Here is a 19,201-nt window from a genome sequence, read left to right as displayed (position 1 = left end):
ACTATTAATGTTAAGTCAATCAAAGTACAATGCACTAGACTGAGCCTTACAGAACATCGGTTTTCAATAGACGAAGCATTTAATGGGAAGAGGTATCTGAGTGTAAACTAATTCCATATCATGCCAATATTCCTCTCCATGCGGTTGATATTTCTTGGTGTCTGGTAAGCTACCAGTCTGTACCGTAAGCTCGCTCGAAGCCCATATTAAAGCAGTTCGACCCCGTTCGTGCCAATTCATCTCCTCTCTCTGTGACCATAGAAAATTCTCAAGGTAACTTTCGGTGATACGTATTGTTGCTGGTTCCGCATTTAAAAGCTTACAGCAACCCTCTCTAATTGAAAACAGCACCAACAACTTTCTTTGCGACCCCCTTAACGCCAGTAACCTTTTCCTTCTCAACATCCGCTCCATAAAACCTACGCCCTTCGTCGAGGTTGATGGTATCTAGATCAACCCACCAATGCCGCCAGTGCCTCTTCCCCCGTACACTGTAGTAGACTGCAGCGCCGATCCACAACACAACGATGACGATAACCGAGATGTAGTTTGCGAAGAAATTCTCAGCGCTCGGAGAGTCTCCTAGCGGCCAGACAGAAAGGTAGAATTGGACTATGATCAGTAGAATGCACATGCAGAGACCCCACCATGGACCTACTGGATAGATCCAAGATCGCCACGGAAGTTCCTCTGGTGTACGACCTTGTCTAGCCCATGCGAGACGGAAGCGTATATGTGAAAGACAAATCATACCCCAGCCGAATAACGTGAACAGGGACGTAAGGTTGGAGAACCATCCAAAGACGTCCGCGCCGGATTCGCTGACGTTCAGATACGCAAGACCGCCACCGAGAACGAATGTTGGGATGAGGCCATACCAAGGCCGACCCTTTGAGTCGGCCCTCGTCATCCTCTTGGGCGCCATGCCAAGGAATGCGAGGCCCATGGTGGTACGCGACCCGCCGTAACCCGAAATGGATCCCGTCGAGATTACGGAAATGAGGATAATAGCATTCATCATATGGGCTAATACAGGAATGCCGGCATCGCGGTAGGCAATGACGAAAGGGGAAGCGTTAGTGCCAGATCCACCAAAGAGATCGGGGTTTTCAGGCGAGACATTGATCGTACTGTATGATAGATGTATAAGGTTAGTGAATGCACTGCTTGATACGACTTGATGACTTGACGGTTATCTGAGAAGTCTAGTTCGTGTTCTTGGCGACAAGTTGAACGAGGCGGGTATACCAAGCCAGGATCTGAAGGGTTGAAGATGGCACGGAAAGCTACTCACACCATGAGTGAACCTATCAGGTAAAAAAGAGACAGCCGAAGCCAAATCGACCCAACGGCACGAGGTACCGACTTCTTCGGGTTCGCGGTTTCAGCAGCAACAAGCCCAGCGTTCTCCGAGCCAGACATAGCGAAGATACAAGTAGGCATGACGGCAAGAAACCCTTTGAAGCCATGTGTAAATGGCATCGAGTTCCAGTACCGGAAACCAACTGGACCGTAGCCTGCCCCTCCCGCAGACATGACGATCATCGATATGATGACAACGAAAATCCAGCCAAACTTGATTGTACTGGCGATGACTTCGATCTCACCGAAGAGAGTTACGGCTCCTATATTGATCAGGACGATGACGACGAAAAAGATGGAAATCCATCCTGCGACGGGCACGGCGTGTGTCCAAAAGGAAATAATGGTGTTCGCGGCTTGCAATTCGTTCGAGATCGTGATACTAGTTTATTTGAATTTCGATATTAGTATGCCTTCATGGCAATTTGTCGAATCGCCACTTAGGATTGTAAACCGCGAACAAAGGGGTATGGAATAATTGAGGGAGGTACCAACCAGTATGAGAACCAATAAGACCAACCCAGTGCAAAAGCTGCGGCGGGATCGACGAATTTTCCTTATCAAATTTCATGTTAGAAAACAAACGAGCAAAATATGAGGCTTGCATAGGTGGCATTATTGTACTTACCGGTCCATTGTACGAATGCCGATGGGAGAGGATACATACACGCCATCTCTCCGATAGAGTGAGAGACACACCAGATCATGGAGCCAGCTAGACAGTAGCCCAAGAAGATTCCAGCGGGACCGCCTTGCGCAAGCGACTCACCACTTCCTAACCAGAGACCCATACCAATACTGGATCCCAGAGCTATCATGGTCAAATGACGGGTGCTAAGAGAGCGTTTGAGATCAGTGTCGGCGCCATGGTCCTCATGATAGATATTGTCAGAGATGGAGGTTCTCTTTTCGTGAAGTCCATCTACATTGGCATGATAGCCAGGCGGATCTCTATCGTCCATTTTCGTTTTCGATATAAGGGACAGAGAGAGATGTCGAGTTTGGAACTATAAGGTACTAAGTATTGAGAAGAGCATTGAACATTGAATGGAAACGAGAAAATGAATACTAGGTAGTGAGTATTAAGAGTAAGAGCTCTACAGCCTAAGGCATTAACTACCAAGGGATGAATTGGTGGAGAGTGTGCAGGATGAACGATCCGAAGAAGAAGAAGATCGCGGGGGGGCTATGCGGCTGCCTTTTATTCAATTTACACCAAACTACTGTCAGGTGCACTCCTAACAACAATTGAATCTCTTGTTTCGCCTCCAACACGCAAGGTAGGCACCCCTGAGCCGAGGATGGAAAGAGCGACACACACCTTACCCATAAGCCATACAAGTAATGTTGAAGGTACACCACACCACACATCTCCCTACCTACATAGAACAATACATATAGGGGATAATCATCTGTAAGACGGACCGAAGATAAACTAAATTGCCCAGGCTCGGTGTACGAATTGTCGCCCAGAATTGCGGACAGGCTGATTTCGCTCCCTGGCTAGGTACATACATACCATTGATAAGAGACGGTATACAGTATCTTGTCTCAAGCCAGACAAATGACAAAGCCTGAGTGCGTGGTACATTGTAGACATAGTCATAAATCCAACTACCTATCAGCATCCAAATGGATAAGCTGAAAGTGCTACCAGTACCGGGTTACCCGGAATGTCGTACAAGGCATCCTCCAAGACTCAGAGAAACGCCACCGGCGGAATCACAAACGTTTGTCATACACCCTCATTCGTTGGACGACCTACTTACCTACCTACTAGGTAATCATCTGTCCTGCAAGGTCATGTCGTGGAATGTTCCCCCTTTCTACATAGTACAGCTCGGTAACCCTGTGCGGAGAGGGCATCACTTTCACTTTTTAAGTGACCGATCTTACCTGGTACATGATAGATCTTCTCTATCTTGACATATACGAGCTTAAAAGGGTCCAGCATGTACAAAACTCACTTGTGTAACCTCAGATACGTATGATGGGGAGGTGCACGTACAACGCCAACCCCTTTGTGGGACGCAAATCCGAAGGATTGCAGAAAAAGATATTATCACCTGGGCAGCCATGCTTCTGGGAGAGCTGATTGATACCATTGATATTATGGCTCGGCTTCATGTACGATCCCGCATGCTTATTCTGTCAAATCAGAAGTGTCCCTGAGCGCCTCCACGTTCCACGAGGCGTTTTTTCGCTAATCCTATTAAGGCTGTATCATTTGTTCCTTCTTCGTGCGTTCTCTGGGGGCTCCGTGCACTACATGATGTAGTCTGGACTACTGACCTATGTACATGCACAGTCTGGTGCTATGTCGTATGTTACAGTCTTTGTCCTCGAAGTCGTATGGGATATTCCGAAAACATCAGGTACGGACGTAGATATGTATATATTAAGTCCTCACCCGAGGATCATCGTTCAGTTCGTTAATAATTAAGTATCTGCCTAGGTAGGCTGAGAACAGCAAACGATCCTATTCAGCTTTCTCTCATCCCTATCCCTCACTGCTTTCTTATCTTCGTCTGACATGTCACATTTTCCCATTCGAGAAGGCCATGGTTTACAGGTATCGATCATGATTGGCTGATATATAAATTGAGATAAGCTTTTTGGCTGTGGATGTTGGATCGCACATTTACTCGGCGCCCAGCATGCTGGCACCTTGGCGCTCAAGAGCAATCGATGGTTCTGCTGGGATGGTTAATCCTAGTGTACCGTTTTTCCTTATGTCGAGGAAGCTATGTACGGGCTCTTTTTAGTCATCTAGATAATTCCCTGGAGGATAACTATATATTTGTAGTATAGGCTAGGTAGGTATGTATCTTTATCACGACCAAGGGCATCTGGAGTAATAACCTTATGATTATGATAACTACTAAACACCAAGGTAGATACAAAGTCACGTGACACTACCTTATGAATAATTTGCATATTTCCTACTTATTCAATTGTGCAGTGATGTTCTATTTTCATTGTTTATAAATGCAAGTAAGTTATTGAATTTTAAACTTAAAGACAAACCTACAACATTCACGTGACTTCCTCGGTTCTAGTACCGAGGTCGAAGGATAACCGATTAATACATATGCAGTATTTAATACAAGGATCCTCTTCCATTTTGAAATGTTATGCATCAGCTTTCTCACGAAACGATGCTATTACACCTATTACGTACTATATAAGTTCTATATAGGTTGCAATTCATCCATATTGGGGAAGCGCTTCGCTTGAGACTCGAGATTTAATCTATGAAATCCATTTACCCCTTATTCACGTAGCTACCTACCTACCTAGGCATGTACCTGTGGATATTACGGCACAAAGCATCATAGGCTGTTTGGTGCTGGTCAATGGAATATCACGACAATAGGGCCGAGGCATTAATTGCTCTATTATGGATGTATAACTATTCTGCTCCCAGCCCTGATTTTTATTGTTGTCAAAACAAGCTAAACTTCAGTTCTACGAATAGAATAGTGGACATTGGACAATGCTCGGAAGTCTTACCAAATCGAAGATCTGACGATATCCACTTGAACGCGCCTATTGCAATTTCTCGTGTTCGAAGCTCCATTGACACAACTCCATTTCTTCTCACGTGCGCAGATATCTATCCTCGACAATGCCAATTTTACATCTCACCAAGGCCTCACGTGTTGGCTCTGTTACTTGGAAGAATGGCATTTACTCATACATTTCGCGTGAACACGTGCCCCCATAGGTGAGCAGAGATTTCGCGGCCATGGCAAATTTGGAAGGCCAAAAAATGATGGATCCTTGGCGGGGCCAGTAGTGCACCAACAGGGTCCCCGAACGAGCCCACGGGGGATGCTACCGAAGTTGTATGATCAGCACCAGGATATATTAGATCTCTCAGGGGGTTTTCCAAGTTCGAATTGCCGTTGCAACTCTTTAAAGGGAACCGCGATGGCTTCGCAAACTTACCAAGATCTGCATTCCTGTATGCAAGATCGATTCTTCTTCTCGCTGTTTCAATATGAGATCTCTTTCTCTCTTAGCCGCTTCTTTGGCCGCGACGGCGACGGCAGCGAAAGTCGATTTGCCCATCTCAGCAAGAACGGACGACGTTGACTCGGACACAACCGCGGTATTCTATAATACGACGAGCCCTGTGTTGATCGGCAACGATGGTGGTGCTAGCACGGGCGGATTCCGTCTATACAGCTTAGATGGTAGCACCCCGTTGACGGAGACAAAGCACGAGACACCCGGCCGAACGAAGCTCGTGACGAATGTATACGATGTTGGCGGAAAGGATTTGGTTGTTACCATCGCCCAACCAGACTCATTCTTTCGCCTCTACGACTCGATCACTGGAGAACAGGTCGGTGAGCCTCTTACTCGTACCCTTGGGGATTGGTCAGCTCTTTGCACCTGGAAAAGCCAAGCCAGTGGAGAGCAATACGTATACTTGTTTGGGAAGAAGCAAGCTGTGCACTTTCTCTTGAGAGAGCAAGATAGCTCTTACGAATTCGTCGAAATCCAGACTTTCAACACCTCAACGGAAGCGTCGTCGTGTGCTGTATCCTTGTCTGCCCAGGCAGTGTACTTTGCAACTGACGATGACACAACTGTTTACACATTTCCCGCCGCGGAAGGAACCGCTGTTCCTGAAATAACTGTTTTAGGACAGGCGGGCGACAGTGTAACTGGTCTTGCCGCTTACATTGGACAAACATCGGATTATCTACTTGTTTCCCAGGACCATGCCATAGAACTATACGATACTTCTTTCGCGCTCTTGGGCTCTGCTACACTCACCGGAGATGATGATATCGAAATTAAGGGATTAGGTCTCTACCAAGCAACTACGCAAAACTACCCAGCCGGCGCCGTGACATATGCTATTGAAAGCGACGGCGGAAATGGCTTCGCTGTTAGCTCTTTAGAGCCAGTTTTTGACGGACTGGACTTGGAATCGAATACCGCTTTCGATCCTCGTCAAAAATCCAACACTTCAATTACTACTGTCTGTTCTCAGTGCAGCCTCAGCGGATTTTGCCAGAATGATAGCGGTGACGAGAGCACGGTTACGTGCGCATGCTTTGCAGGGTTCGACGGTGCCGACTGCGCGGCTTTTACGTGCCGCAATGACTGCTCTGGCCATGGCCAATGTGTTGGCGCGAATTCGTGCCAATGCGACGATGGATGGGGTGGTTTATACTGCGCTTTCAAAGTAGTCCTACCTGTTGCCGAGACGGATGCAAACGGTGCTGATGGTGATGACCCGGCCATTTGGATATCGCCAGTCGATAAATCGGAGTCGCGAATCATCACTACAACAAAGTCAGAAGAGGGTGCCGGACTCGGAGTGTTTGACCTCAGTGGAAAGCAGCTGCAAACCATAGCAGCCAGCGAGCCCAACAATGTTGATGTGATATACAATTTCCAAGCTGGAAACCGGACGGTTGATCTGACATACGCCGCTTGCCGAGAAGACAACACTATGTGGTAAGTTTGAGTACAGACCCCGATCCCCTTTTCATAAGTTAATTAGTTCTAGTCTCTTTGAGATCACCTCGAACGGAACCCTACAGACCATAGCAGGCGGTACGCAACCAACCAAGCCGAATTATAAAGTCTACGGTAGCTGCGTGTACCATTCGCGGAAAAGTGGCAAGCAATATGTGTTTGTTAATGCGAAGACTGCCGAATACCTGCAGTACGAGCTTACCTGGGAGGACGATTCACTGCAGACTACTCTCGTACGCAACTTCACCGGTGGATCCGGAGGGCAAGTCGAGGGTTGCGTATCGGACGAAGCGAATGGGTGGGTTATCATTGGCGAAGAACCTCATGCTCTCTGGCGTTACGGTGCCGAGCCAGACGATACCACGGAAGCATTTATGATCGGTGAGGTCGGCGACGGGACGATGTACGCAGATGTCGAGGGCGTGACGTTGGTTGAAGGTCCTACGGCTGACAAGGGATTCATCATCGTGAGTCAGCAAGGTGTCAGCGCTTATAATGTGTATCGCCGCGCTGCTCCCCATGATTATGTCGAGACGTTTACGATTATGGAAAATGTAGAGAAAGGGGTCGACGCTGTGACGAATACGGACGGTGTTACAGCTGTCGGCGCGGCTCTGGGTTCTGTATTCCCTGCTGGGCTGGTGGTTGTTCATGACGACGCAAACCAGCTACCCGAAGGGGGCACAAGCGACAAAGCGAGCTTCAAGCTAGTCAGCCTCGCGGATGTACTTAGCGAGGAACTCTTGAAAGAGGTTGATCCCAACTGGGACCCTCGAGCTTCAGCTTCCAAGGCTTCAAGTTTCAAGGCTGCAAGTTTCAAGGATTCAAGCTTCAAAGGTTCAAGCCCTAATGCTTCAAGCCCCAACGCTTCAAGCTCTAAGGGTTCAAGTTTCAAGGCTTCAAACTTCAAGGCATCAGGTGCCAAGGGTTGTAAACGTGCCCACTAATACTTCTAGGGTACATGCATATATAGGAGTGTACCTACGTAGTATTAAGGTAGCTACCACTAAGAACAAGAGTTAACTCAAAAGATTCAAAGATAGCCTAACTTTATTGGACAATTGTCGTGATATCAAAAGCAACTAGGTATCTAGCATGGCATATAATCACTATGCACATCAAGCAAAGAGTGACAGGAAGGTTCATATCAAATCATCTTCTAATTACTACCAAGATAAAAAGGGTTACCTATACTAAAGAGAACTATTACCATCCATCCATATATATCAAAAACCCGAACGACGTAGAAAATTTCCTCCCAATGACAGCTATAGAAGATGGTAAAGCTTTGTATACAACAGTAATATTTTTCTAGATGATCAACAATCACCTGTGAATGAACCGCACTCTTATAATGGTCAGGTAAATACCTATGTATGACCGTGTTGTATTAAAGAAGACAAGATATGAAAAGAAAAAGTGTAAGGTGGTAAAAACAAAAATGTAATCAAAGAAAAAAGGTTGGAGAATGGTGGTGAAGGTCAAAGCCTTGGTAACGTCCATATCATCTACTCGTCTCGCATATGTAGGGTGTGTGTGTGGGTGGGGGGGTGCACTTTATCTTTAGTGTGTTGGGTCCTTCGGTGTTGATAACCAGTGCCCAGGCAGGTGGTAGGTAGCATTAAAAGTTGACCAGCTTGCTCTTCACACAGACTGCCTTGGACAGCGTCTGTATGGAGCCGCTGGACAGCAGCTCGAGGACCTGCAGGGTGGCCTCGAACTCGCGCGTGATGAAGTTGCGGATCTCGATCGCGACCAGCGAGTCCAGCGGGTAGTGCGACAGCGACCGCGTCACGTCCAGGTCCTCCAGCTCCATCATCATCACCGCCGCCAGCTTGTGCACCAGGCCGTCGCACACCACGGCCTCGGCCTCCTCGAGGGTTTTGGCGGCTTTCACGGCCGCGTTGTACGAGATCGTCTTCGCGCCGCTGCCGGAGAGGGCAGCGTCGGCGGCGGCGGCGGCTTCCATCGCTTCCCGTAGGTACTTGCATTTCGCGTCGGAGACCCAGAAGGGCTGCATGGTCGGCGTCATGCGCATACCGGTGATGGTGTGGTTGTTGCACAAGGATGCCAGGCGCCCGCTGATGGCGGCGCCAAGGAGCGCGAGGACTTCGGCTTCGCAGATGGTGTCGCTGCCGAGGTTCTTGGCGACTTCGGCGGCCTTTTCGAGGTCCTCGGCGAGGTAGCCCGAGTCGGAGATGGCGGTAAGATCTAGGGAAGAAGCCGGGAGGCCTTGGGCGAGGCGGTACTGCACGAGGGCGTTGAGGAAACAGTTGGCGGCGGCGTAGGAGGCTTGCCCGCGGTTGCCGACGGCGCCGGCGACGGAGGAGATGGCGACGAAGAAGTCAAGGGGTGCGGTGGAGAGGGCGTTGTGGAAGTTCCAGGCGCCGTGGACCTTGGACTCCATCACGGTGGTGTACTGGTCGTATGTCATCTTCTCGAATAAGACGTCCTATTTCTGGTTAGCAGCGTTCTCGATATTGGGAGGGAGGGATTCAAAACTTACGTTGAGGACCATGGAACCGTGGATCACACCCCGGACAGGAGGCAGGCCTTCCAAGCCGTTCTTGATAAGGTCGTCCACGGATGATGAGTCCACTACATCGCAGCGGCGCACCACGATTTCGGCGCCTTCTAAGGCTGCCTCGTCGATCAGTTCCTTGACTTTCCCTGTCGCGCTGCCGCTTCTCGAGACGAGCACTAGATGCCGCGCGCCACGGCTGACCATCCACCGGGACATACTTCGACCGAGACCACCGGTTCCACCGATGAGGATGTAAGTGGCGTCAGCCTTGAGGAGCTGGGCTGGTTTCTTCGGCGGCGTGGCCTTGACGATATCGTGTGCGTGAGGCACGACGACAAGCTTACCGTGGGCCTTGGCGCCGTGCAGCGTCTTGAAGGCAGACTCGACCTCGGATATGGGGAAGACGGTGACAGGAGAAATAGGGCGGATCTTGCCGTACCGCATCAGCTTCGCGACGTCCACGAGAACCCTCTGCATGACCTTGGGCCTCTCGGCGGCAATCGCCATGATGTCGACGGTCATGAAGCTAGCATTGTGCTCGAACTGCGTCATCTCCAGCCGCGTCGTGGTGTTGGAGTCGCGGGCCCCAATGTCGATGAGCCGGCCGAACTTGTTCAAACACTTCCAGCTCTCGCGCAGCCCGTCGCCCGCGAGGCAGTTGAGGACGACGTCGACGCCCGCGTTGCACGTCGCCTGCAGGACCGCGTTGCCGAACGACAGGTTGCGGCTGTAGAAGATGCGGTCCTCGGGGACGTGGTACTCCTTCATCAGGAACTCCTTCTTCTCCGTGCTGCCCACCGTCGCGTACACCTTCGCGCCGATCATCTGCGCGAGCGCGATCGCCGCCTGCCCCACGGCGCCGGCCGCCGCGTGGACCAGCACGGTCTCGTCTTCGCCGAGGCGCCCCAGCTCGACGAGCGAGTAGTACGCCGTGCTGTAGGCGAGCGGCAGCGTCGCGCCCTCGTCGAACCGCATGTCGGACGGCAGCTTGAAGGCGAAGGACGCCCTGGTGCGCGTGGTCGTTGCGAAGGCGCCCTTGGTGATGGCCGCGACGCGGTCGCCGACTTGCAGCTTCTTGACGTCTTGGCCGACGGCGGTGACGACGCCGCTGGCTTCGACGCCGAAGTCGTGCGTTGCGAGCTTGCCGTGGGCGGCGGTGAGATCGCGGTGGTTGACGCCAACTGCGTGGACTTTGAACTCAATGTCTTCGGCACCGAGGGGTGCTTCGGTGGATTCATCGTCGACGAAGTGGAAGGTGTCGAGGGCACCAGGATCTGTGATTGCCATCTTGAGCTGGCGGTCGGTCTCGCCGAAGGGGATGGGCTGTAACGCCGAAGGCTTGGTCTCCCGATGCACGAGCTCGTTCATCTGGGGGTCGTTGATGATCCGTGGGGTGAAGAATGAGCCGTCTCTCTCCATGAACTCTAACTCACCGTTCAAAGCGCTGCTCTTACCGAATACCGAGGTGAATACTTTGAGGATTGCCTCCGATACCTGGTCAGGGGAGAGTTGGTTCTGGCCATCCAAGTCCAGAGTGGAGAAGGGCAGTAAAGTCTCCGAACGAATGGTTCTGCTTAGACCGAGAACCATGTTCAGGTCAGGGGACGTTGACGCATCGTAAGCGCCGCGGACTACCCACAGAGCGCCTTGTACAGTGGTAAGCATCTTCTGTAAAGCCTCGAACTCGGTGGCCTTCAGTTGGGATAGAAGAGGCGTATCTATTTCAGATAAGAAGATGAGGAACTTGTTGGCGGGCTGGGCATCCAGTAACGTGCTCAAACTGGGGAGCTTGCCAGTTATCCTCTGCAGAGCTTCGGCCAAGCTGAATGCGACCTGGGTTTGTAGGCTGCCTTCGCCGTAGACGATTTCAATGTCCGTGTCGGGAAGCTTAGAATCGTCGACAGGAACCCACTCCGACGATGCACTGTCAGAATCAGAGGACACTCGGTCTAGGATTGGTTCCCAGTCAAGCTTGTAGCAGAGCTCAGAGTGCGCGTCCTGGTCTCCTGCAGCTTCGCGGTCCAAAATTGGTGCGATAGTCAGGTCATCCAGCTTGATCAGGGGCTCAGATGCGTTTGCCTCAGCGGTGGCAAACATGGACATCTTTGATGGCCGAGGGCTATCTTGGGGAAGAGAGCCGACGCAGTAAGCTCGGAAAGTCTTGTCAGGGGTGTTGCTGAACTTGGTGATGTCCCTTGAGATGGATATCCTGGACACTGAGGATGGGAGGTAGATGGTGTCGGGCGACTCCTTGACGGAGCTGGCAATAGGCCAGTACATGGAGATGAGGGACTCGAGGAAGGAAGGTTGAATGACGGTCTCGGTAACGTAGTGGTTGGGCATCTCCTTGGCTACATCCGGGACAAGCAGATCAGCCTGTGAGCAGGTGCTGGAAGCTTGGCAGTTGTTGACTCCCTGGAATGTAGGGCCATAAGCAACGCCAACTTCAGACAGGTCATCATACAACTTCTCCATGGCTATGGGTGAGGTTGCAGCAGCGTTTATGTCAGCAATCTTCGACTGTAGAAGAATGCGTGATGCAAGGCTTTGTCTCGCATCATCCACGCCATTTGACTCGTGAGCCTGGACGGCGATTAAGCCCTTGCAGTGCTCTTTCCAACCCTTACTCTTCGTCCACGAGCAGATGCGGAACTCGTCCCAAACTTCTGAGGAAACGAGGGTGCCTTCTTGGTGTGGCCTGAGGGTCGTGGTCATTTCAACGTCCTCGTCAGGGATAACCAAGGGGGAAAGCACAGATACATCCCGTAGTTCGAACTTGTCGAAGCTCACGTTGGCTGACGTGGCTCTTTGGAAAGCTGCCTCGACAGCCATGGAGACGAATCCTGACATGGGGAAGATTGTCAAGGACTGGATTCTGTGATGTTGTAGCCAAGGGAGGTCGTCTAGGCGGACAATGTTCCTCCACGTCGGCTCAAGCTCGTTGGAATAGTTGGCGAGAGTGCCGAGAATATCATTCCGGGGAGCAGTGCGGTTCTTGTGTAGTTGAGTCATGCGAGACTCGTGCCAGTACTTGGAGGAGTAGTTCCATGGGTATCGGGGCAGATCACTCAAAACCATCGGCGACTTTGCGGGCCTGGGGAAGTTGATCGCTTGAAAGTCGACTGGTGCACCCTTGGTGAAGAGTAAGGCAGCAACGTCTAAGGCAGTCTCAACGGCATCCTTCTTGCGTGCGAGGGCAGAAGCGTAGGGAATCTTGGGAGCATCACCGCCGACCTCCTTGAGAATCTGCTTCAGGGGTCCCTGAAGAGCGGAATGGGGACCAAGCTCAAGCAGCATGTTGACACCGGTCTTGTGGTCGTCGACTGGCTGCAGCATGCTCTGGACTGCTTCGTTGAATCGTACTGGGCATGTGAGGTTCTGTACCCAGTAGGAAGCCTCGAGGTCTTGGCCGTCTAGGCGTCGACCAAGCAGAGAGGAGTGGAACCGGACATCCGTTGACACGGGGCCTTCGAGTTGATCAATCGACGCTTGATACTCCTTGGCGAGCAAGTTCATGTGGTGGGAGTGGTATGCGGTATCGACGAAGAGCTTCCGGTTGAAAAGCTGCTTCTCTTCCACCACCTTCTTCAACTCATCAATACCCGCCTCATCACCAGAGATTGTGAGACTAGAAGGACTGTTGAAGCACGCAATCTTGACCTCTCCCTCTTTCAGGTCCGCAAGTAAGGGTTCGAACTCCTCTTTGCTACCACCGACGGCCATCATAGCGCCCTTGAGAGTAGGATACCTCTCTTTCAGGACGGGAATAAGGCGACCTCTGTGGTAGGCAATAGAGATACAAGACTCGAAAGTCAGGATGCCGGCAGCATACGCTGCACCAATCTCACCACTAGAGTGTCCGGCGACGGCTGTAGGTCGGATACCCCATGATCTCATAAGGTCAACCAACGCCAATTGAATGGCTGTGCAAGAAGGTTGGCTGATGTGAGCAGCACCAACTGCGGATGTCTTCTCATCTTTGCTTAACTCTTCAACCAACGACCAGCCAGCCCCTAAGGTGGCCAAGCACTCGTCGGCATAGTCTATAGCCTTGGTGAAGATGGGGTATTGCTCGTAGAGCTCACGTCCCATACCGTACCATTGAGCGCCCTGGCCAGTGAAGATGAACCCGATTCTCAGCGAGTCCACCTCTTTGCCCGGTGATAGCTTCTGGCTGTTGATGGCGTCGATCAAGTCAAAGGACCTAAGGGCAGGAATTGCTACTCTCCACTGGAGATGCGATCGTCGTTGTCCAAGAGTGTAAGCGACGTCTGCCATCAAATCCTTTTGGAACATCTCGGGTCTCTGTTCCAGATAGATGACAAGGCTCTTGAGAACTGCCTCGAGGGTGCTCTTGTCGTTCGCAGTGATGGCGAAGAGTTTCCTCCCCGGGTTGTCATTCTTGAGATCGGCATCATTCTTCGGCCCCCTTTGGGTGAAGGGCACCTTTTCGAGAACAATGTGGGCATTGGTACCGCCAAAGCCGAAGTTGTTCACGCTAAGATACTTCTTGTTCCGCGGCCAGGGGCGTTGGGTAACGGGTACCTACATCATGTAAGCAAACGCACTCGACTTATCATTGATACCTTAGGGAGGAATTATTCGAACTAACCTTGAAGTTCCAATCTTTCCATGGAATCTTTTCATTGGGATGTTTGAAGTCGTAATTGGGTAAGATGAAGCCTCGCTCTAACATGAGAGCTGATTTGATGATGGCGACAATACCGGAGGCACCCTCCAAGTGGCCAATATTGGACTTGACAGATCCGATGTATAGGGGATCCCTGGGCGTGCGACCAGTTCCCAATACATTGTGAATAGCTGTGGCTTCAATGGGATCTCCCACACGGGTTCCTGTACCGTGTGCCTCCACAAAGCCACAATCCGCTGGGTTTAGTCCAGCATTATTATACACTTGACGCATTAATGTTTCTACAGAATTAAGGTCAGTTAAGGCATTCTTTCTAATTGGGTGGGTGTATTGGATTATGAGACATGTCAAATGAATCTCTCAAAAGGGGAAGTAACTCACCTTGCGCTTCACCAGAGGGCATGGTAATACCAGGTGTCCTGCCATCCTGGTTGATGCCACTTCCGACGATGATCGCTCTAATCTGGTCGTTATCTCTGCGAGCCTGCTCGAGCGGTTTGAGAACTACCATGCCACAACCTTCTCCGCGGCCAAATCCTGTACCTCTACTGTCAAACGAAAACGAACGCCCCGAATCCGAAAATAGACTGATCAACAGCCGGTCAGTGTCAATGTCATCTAAAATCTAATCTGATAAGGAGCGACAACTTACCGCGATTTAGAAAAAGAAATCCAAAACTCCGGAAGCATATTCAGATGGCACCCACCAACGATCGCCATGCCAGATTCCCCAGTGCGTAAGCTCTGACAAGCCACATGCAGTGCAACCAAGCTCGACGAACAGGCAGTGTCCGTAGTAAAGCTGGGACCTCTCAGATCAAAGAAGTGGGATATCCTGTTGGATTGCATTGCGTATGCGCAACCTGGGGGGCAACGTCAGCGTCAGCGGTAACTCTCTTTCGGTGTGGTATTCAAACGGCGCGAAACGGGAGTGGACTCGTAATTTACTCACCTGTCGCTTGATGCATGGGAATGGTGTCTGTGTCCCTGAACAGGTGTGATTCGTACTCAGGGAAAGATCCACCAACGAAAACTCCGATGTCCTGGCCAATGATCTTGTGCTTGGGGATGCCGGCGTTTTCCAACGCCTCGAAAGTGCACTCCAGGAGCAGCCGTTGTTGCGGATCCATCGAGATGGCCTCCTTCTCCGTTAGGCTGAAGAAAGGTGCGTCGAACGCCGCCAGGTCGGTGTTGAGGAAGTGCCCGCCCACTGGATTGTGGCAGCCAGCCTTCCCGGGGTTCGGGTGGTAGAAACTGGATGTGTTGAACCGCTCCTTGGGTATCTCTGAGTAACCACTGCGGGCTCTTGCACACAACTCCCAAAACTCTGCAGGGCTTGCCACATTTCCTGGCAGCCGACAAGACATGCCCACGATGGCGATAGGCATCATCTTTTCCTTCGGTGGTGCAGAAGGATTCCCGTTCACACCGTTGGCGTCGCCGTTGGTGTGACCGTTAGTGTGACCGTTAGTGTGACCGTTGCTCTGGCCGACTCGATGACCATTTGCTTGGCCAAAGGGTTGCGAAGCATGGCCATCAGCTTGTGATATTCCATCTATGTGAATGGAGCCATTATATGACCCATTAGATGAGCCATTCGAGTTACCGTTAGAGTGGCCATTGGTATGTCCGTTTGTGTGTCCGTTGGAATACCCGTTGCTATGACCGTTGGTAGCATGGCCGTTGGTATGGCCGTTGTTATATCCGTTAGTAGAAGACCTCAACTCCTCGCCGTGCACTCCGTTGGATGCGCTGTACGCATTACCGTTGATGGCTGATGGGGCCATGACTACGGATTTCGTTACGACGGTATTATTGTTGAAACCAAACTTCCTCTAAGAACAAGCTCTCTCCTCTCATTATCTATCTTTTCGAGTAGAGACGGTGGTTTATATTCTTGACTGCAGGGGAACCTCCGACATACGTAATATGTAGTATCTGCCAAGGGTACCATGTAGGTGTACCATCACAAGCTGTAATAGAGCCTGATATTCGGAGCACAGGATAATCTTTCCACCCTGAGCACGGAATCATGGCTGTAAGTTTAGGCGAGGAGTCTGGCTACAGATCTCGTGGCGTATATTGGAAACATCAAGACGGAAATGGCATGATCCAATAGTGTAAATTGTTTAGCTAGCTCATTTGTCATCCCTGACTATCAGAGCTGTGCCTATGCCGATCCCGTCCATAATTTGTCTTAGACAATGTGCATTGCTTTCTGTGGTATCATCGCCGGAGGGCAATCTTCAGACGAAGCTCATGCAGGGATCGAGCTGCTGGATCTGGCTGGCTGTTTGTTTCTATTCTGGCGACAACAACCCAATCGGCCTTACCTGTCTAGATGAACTACCTGCGGCCGTAACCCATCCTTTACTAGTGGTGCGAGCGAAGGAGCATTAGCAGTGCTCGTAACTTCGTAACTGACAGTTCGCTAACAACTAACAAGCAGGTAGACGGTAGACGTAAATATCGTATTGGTACTGTAGGTTACCCCCAAGCAAGATGACTAACCCAACAAGATCGCGTTATCACACACTACAGGGGGGCAAGATGCTAGCTAGTAAGATGCTTTAAAAAGATTATGGCAGTTGAGTGCCGATCTTATCCTCAATATTGACACCGTACCTATGCATCTGAGCCGACTAGGTAAATATATCAGATAGGGTAAGATTTGCAGTGGAAATATAGTTAATACTTTTTGGCTCTCCGGTCTTGGGAAGTTGATGCCGGAAGTTTTTCAACTACAAAACGGGTTAAGGTAGTTAGAAGAAGTGAGACATCGATATTGTGATGATACAGGGGTTGCTTATGTGGCTGCCCTATTAGTAGCAGTAGTGGTTCTCCTGTAGCTCGATAAGGGTTCAACGAGGACTTCGCGGCCTGGCGTTCCTGGCATATGTTACCGTTCATGGATGTATACAAAAGTGCTATAGTAGCATATATACTACGTAGTAGGCGTTCTCTACTATGCGATAGCATCCTTGGCGACACGCAATATAGGATAGATTGTATAGTCCCACCCCGCGGCTTGGCACCCGGCACTTTGCGCTCCTTTTGAGGGTCGTGGCGCGGGTGGGGGACACTGACCGGACATAGAGATTCTCATGTCTGCTACCTAGGTACGTAACAGGCTGTCACAGGCTGTCACCTTATCCAATAACAATATCCCAAAAGACTCAACTTGGTAATTTTACAATACTAAATACTATATAGTTAGTCCCATTTTACCCGGGTGGCGCCGAACCATGTCCCCAAAAAGTGCAACTAGCAGTGACTAGGAATAACTATCCAGGGGCAACGTACTTTGGAGTTATGTAGGAGTATTGACTATAACATCGATCTTGTCCTTTAAGGCGCAGTCGTACCTGTCTAGCGTGCTTTAGGCGCATAGAGCCTCAGTTCCCACGTTGTTATACATACATAGTACATATCTATAAGTCCGCTACCCTACAGGGATGAAGAGCCATCGATCAGCCATCGATGTAACGCAACTTGGTGTGATAGGAATACATGTACATACATTACATACACAGGTACCTACCTCGGTATGTATCTAACCTACAGATGTACTTTCAACACTACTACTGCGGGATTCCTGCAGTGCACCCGCCAAGATCTGCTTCATTCGGGATGAGTGTATCTCAAACAAGCTATCTTTGTTTGTACTTACATCTATATACAGAAGGTACCTACGTAAGGCAGATAAGTAGGTACATATGATACCTACTCTAGTATAGGTTGTTGACGGACATTCTACGGACACCCCTAGACAGAGGCTCGGGACATCAGGGTCTCAGTTCCCAAAAGAGATATCAAGTATCTTGCACGTAAAATACCACGTAATGGTGTCTTCATGACTTCCAATGCTCTTCTTCAATACATGACAATTATTTTACCGCATTCTTTACTCCCTATACCTGCGTGTGTTTTTTTATGGACTTGCTTGACTTCGATTCGATCTCCTTCCACTCGGTGTAACTCGGCAAACGGCATCTAGAATCCCTCTATCCATCTATCCACCCACGTCTTGCAAGATGAAGTTCCTATGTCTATCTGGCGCATATGGAAGCGCAGATGTAAGTCTTGGTATTCCTTCCTGCGCGATAAGATACTCCACTAACATACGAGAAGAAATTCCAAGTTCAACTAGGTACCACCTTCCAGCTATGCATACAATACTAAGCGCCATTGCGTTATTCTTGCTAACTAGATCGACCAGCACCTCTTGTGAACGAACTGATGTCCGATAACACGGCCTCATTTCGCTTCATCGATGCGCCATGTGAGGCCGTACCTCCAGAAGGATTCGAAGACTTCTTCGGAAAACCACCCTATTACCGATTCATAGAGCCTGACGAGAAGGAGACCCAAGATACCGATGTCTTGTCTCGAATTCGAGATTTCCCCGAGTGCGATACTGCCGAAGATACGATGCGAGAACTTATGAAAGAAGGTATCGCGAGCAGTGTACTCAGCACGAATAGAGCCATCCAGTTCCTCTTCGACATCATGGATAAAGAGGGCCCCTTCGAGGGAATCATTGGGTATTCCGAGGGAGCTACCGTCGCCGCCACCTTGCTCCTCGCCGAGCAGAGAAGGTTTGAAGAGACGGGGCGACAACCCCAGATCAAATGCGCCATCTTCTTTGCCGGTTGGCCTCCTCTAGATCCTCGAACATTCGCAATGGTGCTCTCCGATGAATCTGATCTCATGATCAACATCCATACTTGCCACATCAGTCAGTCTTAAACCCCAAAACCCTGAAACCCCTCCAACAAAGAAGAATCTCCCATATTAACTTTACATCAAGTCGGTTCTCTAGATCCCTACGTGGCGGGTTCCATGGCCCTCTACAACACTTGCGAGCCCGATACAGCTTACATCTTCGATCACGGCAAAGGACATACACTCCCAAGAGAAAAGGGCGTAATCAAGGAGCTTGGAGACGTCATTCGTAACATGATAGAGGACGCATCGGCATAGACCTGAGTCATATGATAGAACGTTGCTATAGATTGTTGCTTGTCTTTGATTTTTGCCCCCTTGTACTATGTAGGTATATAACTTGACACCTATTAGATAAAGTCTTGAAATTTGAATTAATAGCCGATATTGAATTTCTCCCCTGTTTCTCTATAGTGATGTATTGTATAGGTAGCTATAGA

General features: G+C 50.1%; 5 protein-coding genes across 5 annotated transcripts; 3 read left to right on the top strand and 2 right to left on the bottom strand.

Annotated features, from left to right (window-relative positions):
• Positions 1-46: 46 nt before the first annotated feature.
• On the bottom strand, positions 47-2,530 carry GGS25DRAFT_491538 (amino acid permease/ SLC12A domain-containing protein). Its single transcript, XM_049261104.1, has 4 exons — positions 1,991-2,530; positions 1,858-1,918; positions 1,295-1,744; positions 47-1,130 (listed from the first exon to the last, which is right to left on the bottom strand). Exons 1-4 carry the CDS (start codon positions 2,322-2,324, stop codon positions 335-337), a joined length of 1,641 nt encoding a protein of 546 aa, XP_049116912.1. The 5' UTR covers positions 2,325-2,530; the 3' UTR covers positions 47-334.
• A 1,683-nt stretch (positions 2,531-4,213) lies between these two features.
• Positions 4,214-5,135, top strand: GGS25DRAFT_491536 (uncharacterized protein; the record flags this gene model as incomplete). The annotated part of the gene is made up of 2 exons (XM_049261103.1): positions 4,214-4,768; positions 4,841-5,135. Coding segments are annotated over exons 1-2 (299 nt in total), but the record flags the coding sequence as incomplete, so codon positions are not given.
• Positions 5,136-5,229: 94 nt separating this feature from the next.
• Positions 5,230-7,890, top strand: GGS25DRAFT_290192 (3-phytase). Its single transcript, XM_049257550.1, has 2 exons — positions 5,230-6,840; positions 6,893-7,890. Exons 1-2 carry the CDS (start codon positions 5,366-5,368, stop codon positions 7,806-7,808), a joined length of 2,391 nt encoding a protein of 796 aa, XP_049116910.1. The 5' UTR covers positions 5,230-5,365; the 3' UTR covers positions 7,809-7,890.
• Positions 7,891-8,482: 592 nt separating this feature from the next.
• Positions 8,483-15,823, bottom strand: GGS25DRAFT_521935 (ketoacyl-synt-domain-containing protein; the record flags this gene model as incomplete). The annotated part of the gene is made up of 6 exons (XM_049264141.1): positions 8,483-9,313; positions 9,368-13,930; positions 13,998-14,317; positions 14,418-14,623; positions 14,689-14,899; positions 14,989-15,823. 6 exons carry the CDS (start codon positions 15,821-15,823, stop codon positions 8,483-8,485), a joined length of 6,966 nt encoding a protein of 2,321 aa, XP_049116909.1.
• A 1,854-nt stretch (positions 15,824-17,677) lies between these two features.
• GGS25DRAFT_491530 (serine hydrolase FSH) lies at positions 17,678-19,195 on the top strand. Its single transcript, XM_049261102.1, has 4 exons — positions 17,678-18,112; positions 18,168-18,186; positions 18,256-18,774; positions 18,847-19,195. Exons 1-4 carry the CDS (start codon positions 18,071-18,073, stop codon positions 19,017-19,019), a joined length of 753 nt encoding a protein of 250 aa, XP_049116908.1. The 5' UTR covers positions 17,678-18,070; the 3' UTR covers positions 19,020-19,195.
• Positions 19,196-19,201: the final 6 nt, after the last annotated feature.

Source organism: Hypoxylon fragiforme (genome assembly GCF_022984875.1).
Source record: "Hypoxylon fragiforme strain CBS 206.31 chromosome Unknown GGS25scaffold_5, whole genome shotgun sequence".
Taxonomy (NCBI): Eukaryota; Fungi; Ascomycota; class Sordariomycetes; order Xylariales; family Hypoxylaceae; genus Hypoxylon; species Hypoxylon fragiforme.
This window is presented reverse-complemented; position numbering and strand designations above follow the sequence as displayed.

Bases quoted from the DNA above. Each gene is read 5' to 3' on its own strand.
- GGS25DRAFT_491538 (XM_049261104.1), bottom strand. From the start codon at position 2,324: ATGGACGATAGAGATCCGCCTGGCTATCATGCCAATGTAGATGGACTT. The intron at 1,919-1,990 runs GTAAGTACAATA...AAATTTGATAAG, and splicing joins GGCATTCGTACAATGGACCG to GAAAATTCGTCGATCCCGCC. The intron at 1,745-1,857 runs GTTGGTACCTCC...CAAATAAACTAG, and splicing joins TCTTATTGGTTCTCATACTG to TATCACGATCTCGAACGAAT.
- GGS25DRAFT_290192 (XM_049257550.1), top strand. From the start codon at position 5,366: ATGAGATCTCTTTCTCTCTTAGCCGCTTCTTTGGCCGCGACGGCGACG. The intron at 6,841-6,892 runs GTAAGTTTGAGT...AATTAGTTCTAG, and splicing joins CGAGAAGACAACACTATGTG to TCTCTTTGAGATCACCTCGA.
- GGS25DRAFT_491530 (XM_049261102.1), top strand. From the start codon at position 18,071: ATGAAGTTCCTATGTCTATCTGGCGCATATGGAAGCGCAGAT. The intron at 18,775-18,846 runs GTCAGTCTTAAA...CTTTACATCAAG, and splicing joins CATCCATACTTGCCACATCA to TCGGTTCTCTAGATCCCTAC.